We start from the raw sequence: 12,931 nt of genomic DNA on the forward strand, positions 1-12,931 counted from the left end.
CAACTAAAGTAAGAGGTCCTGGGCAGTGTTTCTTTACTTTTCTTTCCCACACAGCTTGGCTTTAAATGACATATTACTGTTACAAAATCCAGAGTAGGTGGGAATTGCAAGCTGTCTTCTGCTTCCTATTCTGTTTTGTTTCTGTGACTGTCACATTAACAAAATTAACTGAATCTTGTACTTTAAAGTTTATGCTGATACTTATTGACAGAAAACTTTTTGATGAAAAAAGCACAGATTTTTATCTGACATGATTCAAAACAGGTATTAGGATCCTCTTCACCATATAAAAGCTGAATTGAGAATAACTTTTAATAAACACTGTAAATAATATACTTTCTGTACTTTAAAGCATGTTCCCACTGGAGGAATTGTATCTTACATGTGAATATGTTTTATAAAACTCACAACTTGACTGAATTCCCAGAAACCTCTGAGACACTCTAATAGAGATATTACTGATTTTTATCTCTGATTAGGAAGCTGATTATACAAACTGTGTGTTTGCAATCTTGGAAGCCAAATTAAAATTAGCAAATTTTAATTTTTATATACAAAAAATTAGAATCCATCTATGTCTACGTATTCCATCAAATATAATGTTCTGTGCGTGTGTTTGCATTTTCAAAGGGAGAATGAAGTGCATTGGGCCCCTGAGTTATTGGATATTAAAGCTCCAATCTACAAACTCCTAAAAAGTAAGTCAAATCAGAACCTTTGCTCTGTGTGGCTTTTCCAAACAAGTTCTAGGCCAACAAGATATGGAAAAAATGGTAGCATGAATATAGGGGGGAGCTCTTTGTATGTGTAATTCAAAGAGTTGATTTTTTCTCTAGGATTACTTCCAAAAGCTTGGAACCCATAGGTTTGTCTAATCTCAAATATATTAAATATATTCCCTAATTTCCCAGCTATCTCACAATTAGTATATTTGCATTTGATTATTGTTACAACATTACTTTTACAAACAAAATTACGATATTGTTTTTGCAGCCTTATACATATTTTAGGGCCAATGACAGAAAACCTTTTTATATATGTTATCTACTTGAAATACTATTAATCTTGTTCTATGTTGGTCATTACATAACCAGTTTGTAATTGAGAATGTAAGTCTCAATGACTACCCATGACACAAGCACTGTGGGAAAAGAATTTGTAACAAAATAGAACACTAAATAAGGCCTTGAATAGCTTTATTGAAATCTGTATAAATAAACATGCGCATTTCAAATGTAAACCCAAGTGAACTCAAGTGCAGACAAAATTTTAACCTCTGTCATGCAGGAGGTTAGTTTACATTAAAAAAAAAACAAACCTCAAAGCAGCTTTAAAATACCAGGATGAAACACCAGTTTTAATATCAAGGTATAAAGCAAAGCCATGTCCAACATCTCATTTATATCCTGGTCAAATGCAATTTTTTAAACTTTTTAATGCTAACATAAATAAATAATTTACCAAAATGTGCACTCACAGAGTGAACTTTTATTTACAATACACAATTTATAACTTATTGTATTTGATTAGTTCAAGTGAAGAACATCATACTTTTTGCTTTTTTCTTTTTTAAATTTTAAACAGTGGGACACAAACCAATTCTCCAGGTAGTAGATATGTGACATGTGCCCCCACATTTAAGAGCCCCTCTCAAAGGCAGTATTGTATGCAAATCAACAATACATTCTTCCAACTAGATCAATGGGAAAGCAGCAAATCAAAAAATGTTTCGAACTGTCACACTTATTTTGGCATCCTGGACCCCTGAACACAGTTAACTGAAATCCAACTTGGAGTTTGTATGCCTTGTATACTGTACAGGTTCTGACTTGAACATGCAAATGCCAATTCTCTTATGAGTTACCTTTTCAGATACACTGTAAGGCTATGGTGAATTCCATCCGGAATACACAAAGAAAATTAACAGGCCTACCTTTAAAGTGATTTTGTAAATTAACAATTTAAAGGCGGGTCATATTGAAAAAATTCTCAACTAAGCCTGATACACAGTCATTACTATGGATACAGAATACTATTAACTCTGGCCTTAACAGAGTAGTTTGCAAGCTGTCAAACTGCAAAAACTGGGGAGAGAGAACTTATAGCACAATTTAAATTTTGGACTGTTATCAGATAAAAAATTATGCATGTCTTAGAAGCAAGATAACAGGAATTATGTCTGCAGAGTAGATTCCAACAAGCAACAATGGATACTTACATTTAATTGAAAACCTTTTTTGTTAATGCAGCATGAAATCCAGAACCTGTTCCACAGCAGAAGAAAGATGAACGTAATATTCTGGATGTTCCACTATGTCACAAAAGGTTAAAACACCTTTTTCAAGCTATTTCTTCTATTGTGACCAAATTAAAAAGAAAAAGAAATAAAAATTGGGAGAAACAAAAATTTGGTGTTTCAAGAAAACTACTTTAGGTATTTATGACATTTTTACTTGTAGTCTGTTGGCAGCCTAAGGAACATGTATATATTCATCCAGAAACTAGACTTGGCAGTAGTATTCTTGCAGTACTAGGAAAGTTAATGTCAGAAGTCCACAGATTTAATATTTTAGTTATTAATTCACATCCAAAACAAAAGAAAACATAATCCATCAGAACAGCAGCAGAAAACTTAAAAGGGGTTTATTTGTGATTTCCTATATATACCTTGTGAATATGAGACTGTAAATGCATTAGAGACAATTTCTGTTTAAGTTTTTATTGTTTCACTTCAAGTTCTGCACATATTAAAATGTAATAAAGATTTACATTCTATTATCTGAAACTCCCCATCTCAGATTTTTATTCTTAATTTGGTGGGCATTTTCACTCTTTCAATCCGTATCCCCAGCAAGAGAGTCTCTTTTATGGCTTCTAGTTCTTCCCATCAGTTAGTGTGCATACAATTTTCATTTTCTATATCATTATCATTTTCATTGCTGTCTTCATCACTTTCTAGTGGGATGCCTGTGGCAGCTGAAGCACCTTGTTTAGTTTCCCGGTCAAGTGGGAAAAAGCCAGTTCCACTGATTGTGTCCTGTCTCTGGTAGAAGAGCACATACGCTGCTTTGGACTGTAAAAGAGGGTAGTAGAGTATGTTCAAGAGGCTTCAAACAAAACATTTACAATTTACAAAACATTTACAATCCAGGTTAGTAACTCTTTTTCTTTGCTTCCAAGTATACAAGGTAAAATTACAAAGAAATCCAGACTGTTTATGTAAGTTATTTTTGCATTTTGTAGTAAAACATTTTTGGTTTGTATGGTCCTTTGAAAGAACACAAACTACTGCCTAAAAATTTAACAGGTTTCGTGGTTTACTCTTCACTTTTTCTGCCCTGACAAGAAAACACCAACAATCTCAAATTTGGAAACATAAAAGATACTTGCCACTATCTGGTCCTCACTTGCAGTGGACACACTACTGTCATCAAAGTAGTACCATTTTCCATCATCCTTATTTTTTGCAAAAGCAGTATCTAGGACAAGAAAGTACAATGTCTCAGGATTTTGTATCTCCGTAGATGTAATACAATCAGTTGTAATACACAGTGTGTGTTACTGTCAAACACTTCATATTTAACTAACTAAACCTCATTATCACTATTAAACATCTTTAACACTTTATTTTTAGCAGAGAGTTTAATCACTAACATTTGCCTTCTAAAAACAATGTATACTGAAAAGGACAGTCAAAATACAATCCCTTAGTCATTTTTTCTCCTTTCAAGGAGAAGCACAACAAACAAAAATACAGAGAAGCAAGACAAAATCAGTTTTAAGAGTACAATAGCTCATATTATTTCACAATAAGCATTGTTAGAAGTATCAAAGAACCTACAATTACCCTTGAAAGCTCATTGCACACAGATTTTTGTGTTAAAATACTTGTGAAAGCATTTCAAGGGAACGAAAAATAAATTGTCCCTCAACTGTTGGAAAACACCATTGATTCAAAGTGATCAGTACTTCAAAATCAACATGGAAAGCAAGCTGTCACCTAGAATGATGACACTTGAAATCAACTTACAGTGCCCTCCTCCCATTCCTCCATAGTGGTTGGAGACAGCAATCAAGTTGTAGCGGCAAGGCCCTGCATTGGGATTAATGAGGAACTCTGACATGTCCAAGTCACTGTTAAAAAACAAAACAAAACAAAATAAAATAAGCAACAAAACCCAACCAAAAGTCAATGTTAATAGCATTTTTATCCAGTTTGGTGGTCTCAGAGCCCTTTATATGGCCTGGAAAAATACACCAGGCTACTCTGCCAGTGCATCTCTTTCACTCTGCGAGAAATGGAACAGGAATCAGCAATCTTCCGTATTTGTACATTATTATTATTATTATTATTATTATTATTATTATTATTATTTTGCCAGGTTTACACTTTTAACTCAGAAACGTTTTGTCATTAGTTTACTGGATCCTCTCATGGAAGCTGAGAGCAAACCCATTTTATGTAATTGCTATATTAAAACACATGCCCCTAGTCATGCTTTCACACTTCTAACATCAAAATATTTCAATTTCTTACTTTATTGGAAAGTCAACCAATGTATCCAACTTGTCCCTCATGTATCTGCTGTAGGAAAAGCGCTTCAGATGAACTACCAGTACGGGGGGCAGTGACCACAAGTCTAACTTCTTAGTAGCTTGCTGATGTTCTTTACAGTTTGGACAATACCTAAAAGGAAAACATCAATTTTAAGTAACTGTAGTCCGTATGTATGTTAAAATACATTACTGAAGAGAAAGTCACATGCATGGAAGGAACTGAATGAGCAAAAACCACACACTTTTCACCTTCTGTTACTAATGCCATAGATATCCCTTCCAGTTTAAAATGTGCAAGTGTGATCCCAGTGAAGGTCAACATAATTTTAAAAACAGAAGCAGCATTCCCCAATATTGGATTCTCATCCCTTATATCCCTGATCAGATCTCTGTATCCTTAGTTAAAACACAGCATTCTTGTTTTATATTTATTTATATTTTATATATATATAAAAAAAAGATCAAGTGTTATGAAACTAACCATAAAAAAAAGCCCAAAAAAACCAGACAACTGTGGTTCCTTCAAGTTTCAATTTCCAAATTCATCCATCCACCCAAATTCTATCCTATCTACCATATAAAATCAGGTAACAGTGACTACTGGAACCTGGAAAAACTCATTACTAGAAACCTCCCCTCTTAGTAGGCAAGTATTAAACAGGCTGTGACTTAGAAATTTCTGTTCCCTGCAATGCATACTTCAATCTTTCAGCAACGAATGCTCAGGGAGGAAGATAAGTAAGAATGAATAGAAGCAACTCTTCTGTGAAGTAGTTTGCATATTCTACACTTTGGCATCTAACAAGTAAAAATCTAGGGGGGGAAAAAAGAAAAAAGATGAGCTCTAATTAAAAGACTGCACAAGCGGCTTTAAATAAATAGCAACATCAGAAAATGACAAAAAAATAGGAGAACTGTAAGGGCAGGCTGGAATTGAAAATCTGTTTTCCCAGTTGGCTTAGAACATGTAGAATACAAACAGTGCTGGACTAGGGATGATGAACTCTTGTAGATTAGACTTGTGATGACCTAACAAATGAAGAAAAATGTGATTAATGGCCTCCAGTGAGATGCATCTAGTAGCAGCTGCTTGACTTCTGCAGTTGTATTTAGTAGTTAAAATACTCTGCTTAAAATGTGCTGCCAAAATGGAAGTGCTTCACCATACCTGAGTTAAATGGTATCTCAAACAGTCTATCCAGTGTTGTTGTATAATCTAGCAAACCCAGAAAAAAAAATGAGATTTTGTAAGTTAAATCCCTACCCTGCACAAATATAGGAGACACTCTGGTGACAATGTTTGGAGATCTCCAAAACTTTAAGGTATTTGCAGAAGAAAAATTGGAAGACTCCTTTTCAAACTTAATTCTGAGCTTTAGGTGTTGATGAAAGATTGTTATCTGCTAGAAAACTCCCGGAAAAAAGGATCTGATGGGAACATACTGTAATTATGAATATTTAGATATGATTCCGAATTATAATCTGGAAGAACCATCAATAGAATGAAAGTCTCTGCCAAAAACCTAATGGCTAGAACATGTGTTCTACAAACATCCCCATCCCATAAACTTGCTGTTTATGCACAATATGTTTATCCCTATTTCATGTATCGATGCAAGGCAAGTTATGTATTTGCATAAAGAAACTACAGTATGCATCAACCTCTCTCATCTCAGAAAGGAGTATTTGTTTAAATAACTGCACTGAATTTGTCACAATATTATTCATTCGCTGTCCGTCACAGTCCACACACTAGAGCACCTTATGTACTGACCCTTCTTCTGAACTGCGAATGTGTTAAATGTCTTCCTTACATATATAACCTTCTGTACATTGTAAAAATTTTGGTTAAGTAATGGATCAAAACAAAGCATTTTGAGAATTTTCAACAATGTTTGAAGTAACAAGATTCAAAATACCATTAATAAATCGACTGCTTAACTATGTTCAAGTGTGGTTTGAATTAATTTTGAGAAATCCACCATAGAACATAATTTAAATTTTTTGTGCTTACCATGGGTCTTCAGCACCTAGTTTTTCCTTTGTTGTGAACAGCTCAATGCAATCTTTTAATTTCACAAAAGGCTTTTTGGGAGGCTTATATTCCACACTTTCATGTTTTTCAAAATCCTAAAGAGAAGTATTTCTTGAGTTAAGAGAACAAATGAAACAAAACTCATTTTAGTGATGTCGTCTTACTATAAACAGTAACTACAAAGCTCCTATATATGGAAAAACTGATCAGAAACCATTCAAGTAAAAAGTTGCCACAGCTTCAGATTCACTTCCCAGTTCATAAGCCTCAGATTTGCTAATTACTTGGATGTATATACAAAGTTTATTTACAACAACATATTTACTAAGAATAATGTGAAAAAGTGATACAGTTGTTTCTTCTTGTGAAGAAGACTTACAACCTTGTATGTCACACTAATTAAGTTGCATTTTTTATGTTTAATTTCTATTTGTGCTGGAAAAGGGAGCAACATAAACAGCTTACCTCTGCTGCACTATCATCAAAATATCTCTTCTTCAATTCAGGATCCCAATCCAAAGCAAGGAAAGATCTTTCTAAGATTAAAAAAAATGTTTTATCTTATTTCTTGCTTTACATGAAATTGTATTAACTTTGGGCAAACACTCTTCAAAATAAATTAAACAATGCTATAATGAATTTAATACAAAGATATGAAGCACATAAAATAATATGCCTTTCAAAAAGTCAACAGCAATAAATGTTAGTTATACAGAATTTACTATTTAAAAGAAAAATATATCCAACAGCACACAAAGAAAATGAAATGTGAGAGTCAGAAAAGAGTATCAGAATCAAATATTGCCCACTCTGTTCCCTGTGACTTACCATCAAGCCTAGGTTGCCTATCATCAAATCTAATATGCCTGGTATCATCTTTGATGTAGTTTATGTCAGTATTGCCTAAATTATTGAACTGGAATGTAAACAATCGCTTTTTGTGCCCCGTGAGTGGTTGACCTTTGCAAGTATCCTCAGTACACAATCCATTTTCAGAGTCATTGTCGCCCCCAACTGAGTCTTCTGACTGGCTGTTTTCATTCTCTGAGGGAAGTTCCTGATCCTGGCTGGATTCATCATCTTGCTCATCTGTCTCCATTTCACCTAAAGCAATTGGAAGAATAAAGAGGAAGAAATGAGACAGAGTGACAGTAATTGAAAAACACTAGAGAGTTAACTTGCATTTCAAATTCAACACCAAATACTAAGCAAGTTTAGATAGTCCAGTCTTACTTGGAGATCCTTCTTCATGTATTCCATTTGGGCCGTTACCATTGATACCATGGTCCTTACAGCAATGCAGGGAACCTTCAGTGTCTTCACTTTCAGTACATGTCTTTACGTATCGGCTAAATGTAACAAGTGAAAGCAACAGTTAGAAGCAAGGGATTGTTAAGTAATTTTCATTGTTCAAACTGGTAATGAAACTGTTATCCCAAGTCCTTGCTAGTGTACTGTATTTCTGCACTCCTTTCTGATTGACTCAGATTATCGGTTTTATTGCCAAACGTGTCTAGTTTCAAAAGCACGTACAAAACCTGCTTGTACATGACTGTGTATTTTTGGCAGGTACTTCATCTGAGACAACTTGATTCTTGGTCTCACTCTCTGTTTGTCCAGAATTCATTTTTTTTAGCTCCTCATTAACCATTTTACAAAGAAGGTTAAATCAACAGAAAAAGAAGAATTTAGATTGGAGGTTATATGATTTTAGTATCTTCTATATAACAACAGTAATCCTAGTCTAGTTTCAGAAAGTGTCTACCATGTACTTTTACAACATAAATTAGTATATAAACTTGAACAGTAGATACAGGAAGTATAGCAGAATAACTGGAAAACAGTTCCACTTTACCAAGACCTAACAAACAGCTAAGCATACAAGAGAATTATTTAACAATACAGAATGACTCTCTACTGTCTTCTCAAATATTTTTTGGATGAGGTCATGCTAATAAAAAATCAAACTAAAATCCACATTAGTGGCTAAAATTTTATATTTAATATTCATCAGAAAGCAAATAAAATTAATCAAATCTAATTACTATGTTAGAAAGCCACATGAAAGTACATACCTACTGACTTCAACTATTAATGTTATTCTTAACAAACTAATTTTTCATTTAACAATAAACTTACCACATTCTTAGCAGCAGCAGGTTATACAGTTTATCTTCAGTATTGTTTCTAGGCACTGCTATGAGAAAAGGTTGACCAAATAGTAAAGAACCACTATGGCTGTAGCTAGTGTGCCTGCACTTTTCCCTTAAACAAACAGGAATTATGACTTGTTCTGTATCTTCTGTTCTATTGATAGCAATTTCAAATCTAGAAGAAAAACAATCAGAAATACAAAGAACAATAGTCATGGATATGGCTATGAAGGGGAAAAATAAAAAAATATCCCGTCCTAGTTTAATCTTTATCTGGTATCTAGGTTTTAATCTTTGGCAAATAACAAGCTGCAAAGACACATGAAGCATGTTAACTACACTTACACATAAATGTCATCACGTTCCATAATACTACTTAGATTTTCATCCATGCCAAATATCCTGTGGAATCTGTGATTGTATATATCAGTAACAATCATCTGAAAAGAAAATGGAGTATACACTGTTAAATCAGGCTAATACACACTAAAATGTTATTTGTTGTGCTTTATGTAAGAGATACTTAAGAGAACTCTTACCTTATCTGCAGCAACACCAGACAAAGCTGACAATGCTGTGCAAAGATCCAATATATTTCCAATTTTGGGAACAACTACTTTGTACTAAAAAGGAAAATATAATTTTAATTTCTTAAGAGAACAAATATACGTGAGGAAAACACCTAAAGGACACATGTTCAGCATATATCACGTATTTCTTTCATACTTTTGAAATTTATGGTGTAAAGTATGTAGGTCAACTAACAAATTCCAAAAGCTGTTTCAAATGTAGTAGTTATCTGCACAACTTTACAAACACACACACACTGTATGCTCCATTTATTAGTTTATATAATGCTGGTTTTAATGCTGTTTTACTTTTTCCGTAAGAAGACTAACAGTACAAATTACTTAAGATTTGCATTTCAACAGTATCCTTATTTAAGCATTTAAATACTATACATACTATCAAAAAGATTATGAAACCTATAATACAACACAAGTTGTTTATAAAGTATTACTAGGGAAAAAAGCAATGGCAGGCAACAGATTCTCATTTTGCATGCAAAAAGAACTTGATGATTAAAGTCAAAGAAAACCGCTCTGTGGCTTCCCTTATGCAGTGCATCTGCAGTTTGTAATAAAACTCCACACACAACTCTTACCTGTTATTCACATAATAAAGACAGTATTAATTAGAAATAAACTATTATTAACTCTGTAATTAATTGCCAAGTATAGCATGTATGCATTTAAGCTTTATAATCGTTCTGACTCACAAAAAACTCTACTGAACTGGTACTCTTCCCAAACTATTAATTCCAGCACAACCATCTCACGTGATGAGTCATGTTCGACTACTTCAGTAGTTTTTAACTACTTTGTGTCCCCTGTGCAACTACTGTGTGTCCCCTATTTTCACAATTAGATTTCTAGCAGACTCATCTCCCATTATAAGTTAATAATTCCCTTCACCTTTGAATTCCCCAACTCATATTGCCTTGGAAAACTTTTTTCTCCCACTTTCCTTCTTATGGTACTGTTTTCAGGTGTTAGAGCCTTTTTGGATGCCTGTGTAACTGCCTGTGTTGCATTTATTTCACTATCCTCATTTACCGTATAAGGTACAGCTAGAACCACTTAACCATGACTTGGTTATGATAACCTTACGTACATTTTTTTTATGACATTCTAAGGTGTGTTAATATCACCCCCTTCCTAAAAAAAGGCAAAAGGGATACTCTTCATAAATAAATCTCATCTAAAATTTTTTCTTTTGACTATGAGGTGAGAGCACTGAAGAATTCAAGACTACCTAATATATTTAGTCCTGGGGGGTTTTTGCACCACTTATTACAAATATTTGCCTTTTTTAATTAAGAAACCAAGAAGTTAAGTCTTATGGACTAAGTGTATAAATACTTCTACAAAAAACATAAAAATTCAGCACAGCAGCTCTCAAAAAATTATGTCTGCATACATTTTAAAGATAAAGAAGCCTTATTAACACAACCATAAAGAAATTACCAATTCCTTCTTGTAACTGTACAAGGTATGTACAGTCTTCCTCAGGTATGTATAGTCTTCCCCACTTTCCTAAATGAGACTTCAGAACACACATCAGAAAAATAAAGCTTGTTGAACTTGCTTATGAATTTGCACTGTGTAAGGGAACTTGGGTTCATTGTAAATGCCTCATAAATCAAAGTGTTTGTACATAAATTAAGCCACTTACCTGCATAGGCTTTGCAAGGGGATCCATTCTAACTAAATAAACTTCCAAAGTGCGCTCTTTTTTCATGGGTAATGGAAGTGTCAAGTAACAAAAGGGATCAAAGGTTACGGATATCTTAGCACATTCAGGACAAACTAGGGTAGATTTAAAAAGGCCATGAAATATATCTACAATGATGGAATCATTTCTCTTTAGATGATTTTCCCAGGCTTCTTCAGCAACCACCTGTAAACAAAACATGACCTGGGTTATGACAAAGTAGTAGGAAATGAATAGTGAGAATTAATCATGAAAGTCCTTGATACATTCTCAGTAACCACCTTAAACAGAGGCATGTCACTCCAAAGGACCCATAAGGAATGTTACTACTAACAGGTTAAAAGATGTATGCTTTTCCTAGGATAGAGATCCCATCAGTGGTATTACATAGTCTGAGAGTGAATTTCAAGTAGCTTGGGGAAAAACAAAAGCAGATAAACCTAAAAATTCCATCTGAATTAACTTGTACTTATAATAAAAATAACAAAATAAGAGGTTCCCTAAAGTAAGAGTACTGGAGAGAGACAGAATGCTGCATACAGTAGCTATAAAAATAGAAGAACAACAGAATGGGAATTTTTTTTTCCCAACTGAACTCAGCATTGAATTGAACAAGATGGTCTTAATGAACTCTTAAAAAAGGCTTTACCATCCTTCCATCCCCCCTCATTATCTTAAAAATAAACAGAAATTTATAGTTACTCAAGATTTCAGTTTTAAAGTTTTGCCCTATTTACTAAAAATGCCTTCCAGAAAAAGCCCTGCATAATCAGTTTCCCAACTTTCCAGAGCATAATCATGTGGAAGTACCTTACAGCACAAAACTTTGACTAAAACAAAGAAGATCAGCTCCAAAACCCATACCTTGTCTGGTCTCCCATCCGCATCCTTTAACTGAATATAAGGCTTTTTCCTGATTCTGTTCAAATCCTCATGTAAACCATCCAAGAGAAAAGCCAGTAGCTCTTGACAATCTTGTTGCTGATAACCAGAAAACTGTGGTGCAAATCGTCCCACTTGTGTCTAAAAAAAAAAGTAAACGTAAAACACTTCTGGTACCTTAACTGTTAGAAAGAGAAGATACTTCTGAGATGCTGCAGCAGCACATTGAAAAGGTAAAATTCGTAGTTATAAAAGGTAAGCTTTTCAATGGAGACAAGAAGTCAAAACTAATTCTCAAAGACCAAAGCACAAGGACAGGTGACACCTACTGAAATACACATCCAAGTGTTTTACCAGTTCAGTGAATGGACTGCGTACTGTGAAAGAGTACTCCAATATCTTTTTTGTGCATATTTCTCAAAGTTTTATATACTTAGAATTACAAAACTGAAACTAACAATGTATATTCAATGTAATTTCCCTACTGACCTTAAATGCTCTTGGGGTAACATAGCTGTATTTTCCTGACCACATTTGCTTGATAAGCTCGGCATAAGACTTTGCTATTTCACCTCGCATTCCTAAAGGATTGTCAAAATTCAGTTCTTCTTGGTATTTATCATTGAGGAAGTACTCTGTAAGAGGAGGTGTGTTGCTCAGACACTGCAAAAAATAATACAGACTTTTTAGAACAGTGATTAAGTTCTAAACAAAGAATGTTTTCATTTTGTTAAAGTAGCCATGAACTATAAGGTCTAGTGCCTGGAAGGAAGAGAGAAAAAACCCTAAACAATCTTTTCCAGAAACAAATAATGACTAAACCAAGACTGGCTACAACTGTCATTACAAGTTATGCACAGATAATATCTGCCAAGAGCCTTGCCTCAAAATTTATAAAACAGAGCAGTCCAACCAATCACAGCATGACAGCATAATTTGTATCAAAATTTAAAACAAACAAAACAAGGTGTTTCTTGAGACATGCATGGCTTTATGAAACTTGTTGCTGCAAGTTGTAATAGATGTGTGG

General features: G+C 34.0%; 1 protein-coding gene across 4 annotated transcripts in view; it reads right to left on the reverse strand.

The window, feature by feature from the left end:
• Nucleotides 1–1,179: 1,179 nt before the first annotated feature.
• The window catches only part of LOC131591529 (ubiquitin carboxyl-terminal hydrolase 15), a 61,541-nt gene continuing 49,789 nt past the window's right edge, over nt 1,180–12,931 (reverse strand). For 3 of the 4 annotated variants that reach the window (XM_058862335.1, XM_058862334.1, XM_058862337.1), the window contains 14 exons: nt 12,391–12,564; nt 11,884–12,042; nt 10,981–11,205; nt 9,285–9,368; nt 9,091–9,185; nt 8,732–8,920; nt 7,826–7,941; nt 7,421–7,696; nt 7,058–7,128; nt 6,572–6,687; nt 4,538–4,687; nt 4,031–4,134; nt 3,391–3,479; nt 1,180–3,073 (listed from right to left, as the gene is read on the reverse strand). In XM_058862335.1, coding sequence (XP_058718318.1) covers nt 2,888–3,073; nt 3,391–3,479; nt 4,031–4,134; nt 4,538–4,687; nt 6,572–6,687; nt 7,058–7,128; nt 7,421–7,696; nt 7,826–7,941; nt 8,732–8,920; nt 9,091–9,185; nt 9,285–9,368; nt 10,981–11,205; nt 11,884–12,042; nt 12,391–12,564 — 2,034 coding nt within the window. In that variant the 3' untranslated portion in view covers nt 1,180–2,887. Of the gene's footprint in view, nt 3,074–3,390; nt 3,480–4,030; nt 4,135–4,537; nt 4,688–6,571; nt 6,704–7,057; nt 7,129–7,420; nt 7,697–7,825; nt 7,942–8,731; nt 8,921–9,090; nt 9,186–9,284; nt 9,369–10,980; nt 11,206–11,883; nt 12,043–12,390; nt 12,565–12,931 lie in introns of those variants that run through there. The other variant, XR_009280416.1, reaches the window with a different exon arrangement.

Source organism: Poecile atricapillus, chromosome W (genome assembly GCF_030490865.1).
Source record: "Poecile atricapillus isolate bPoeAtr1 chromosome W, bPoeAtr1.hap1, whole genome shotgun sequence".
NCBI classification, from domain to species: Eukaryota; Metazoa; Chordata; class Aves; order Passeriformes; family Paridae; genus Poecile; species Poecile atricapillus.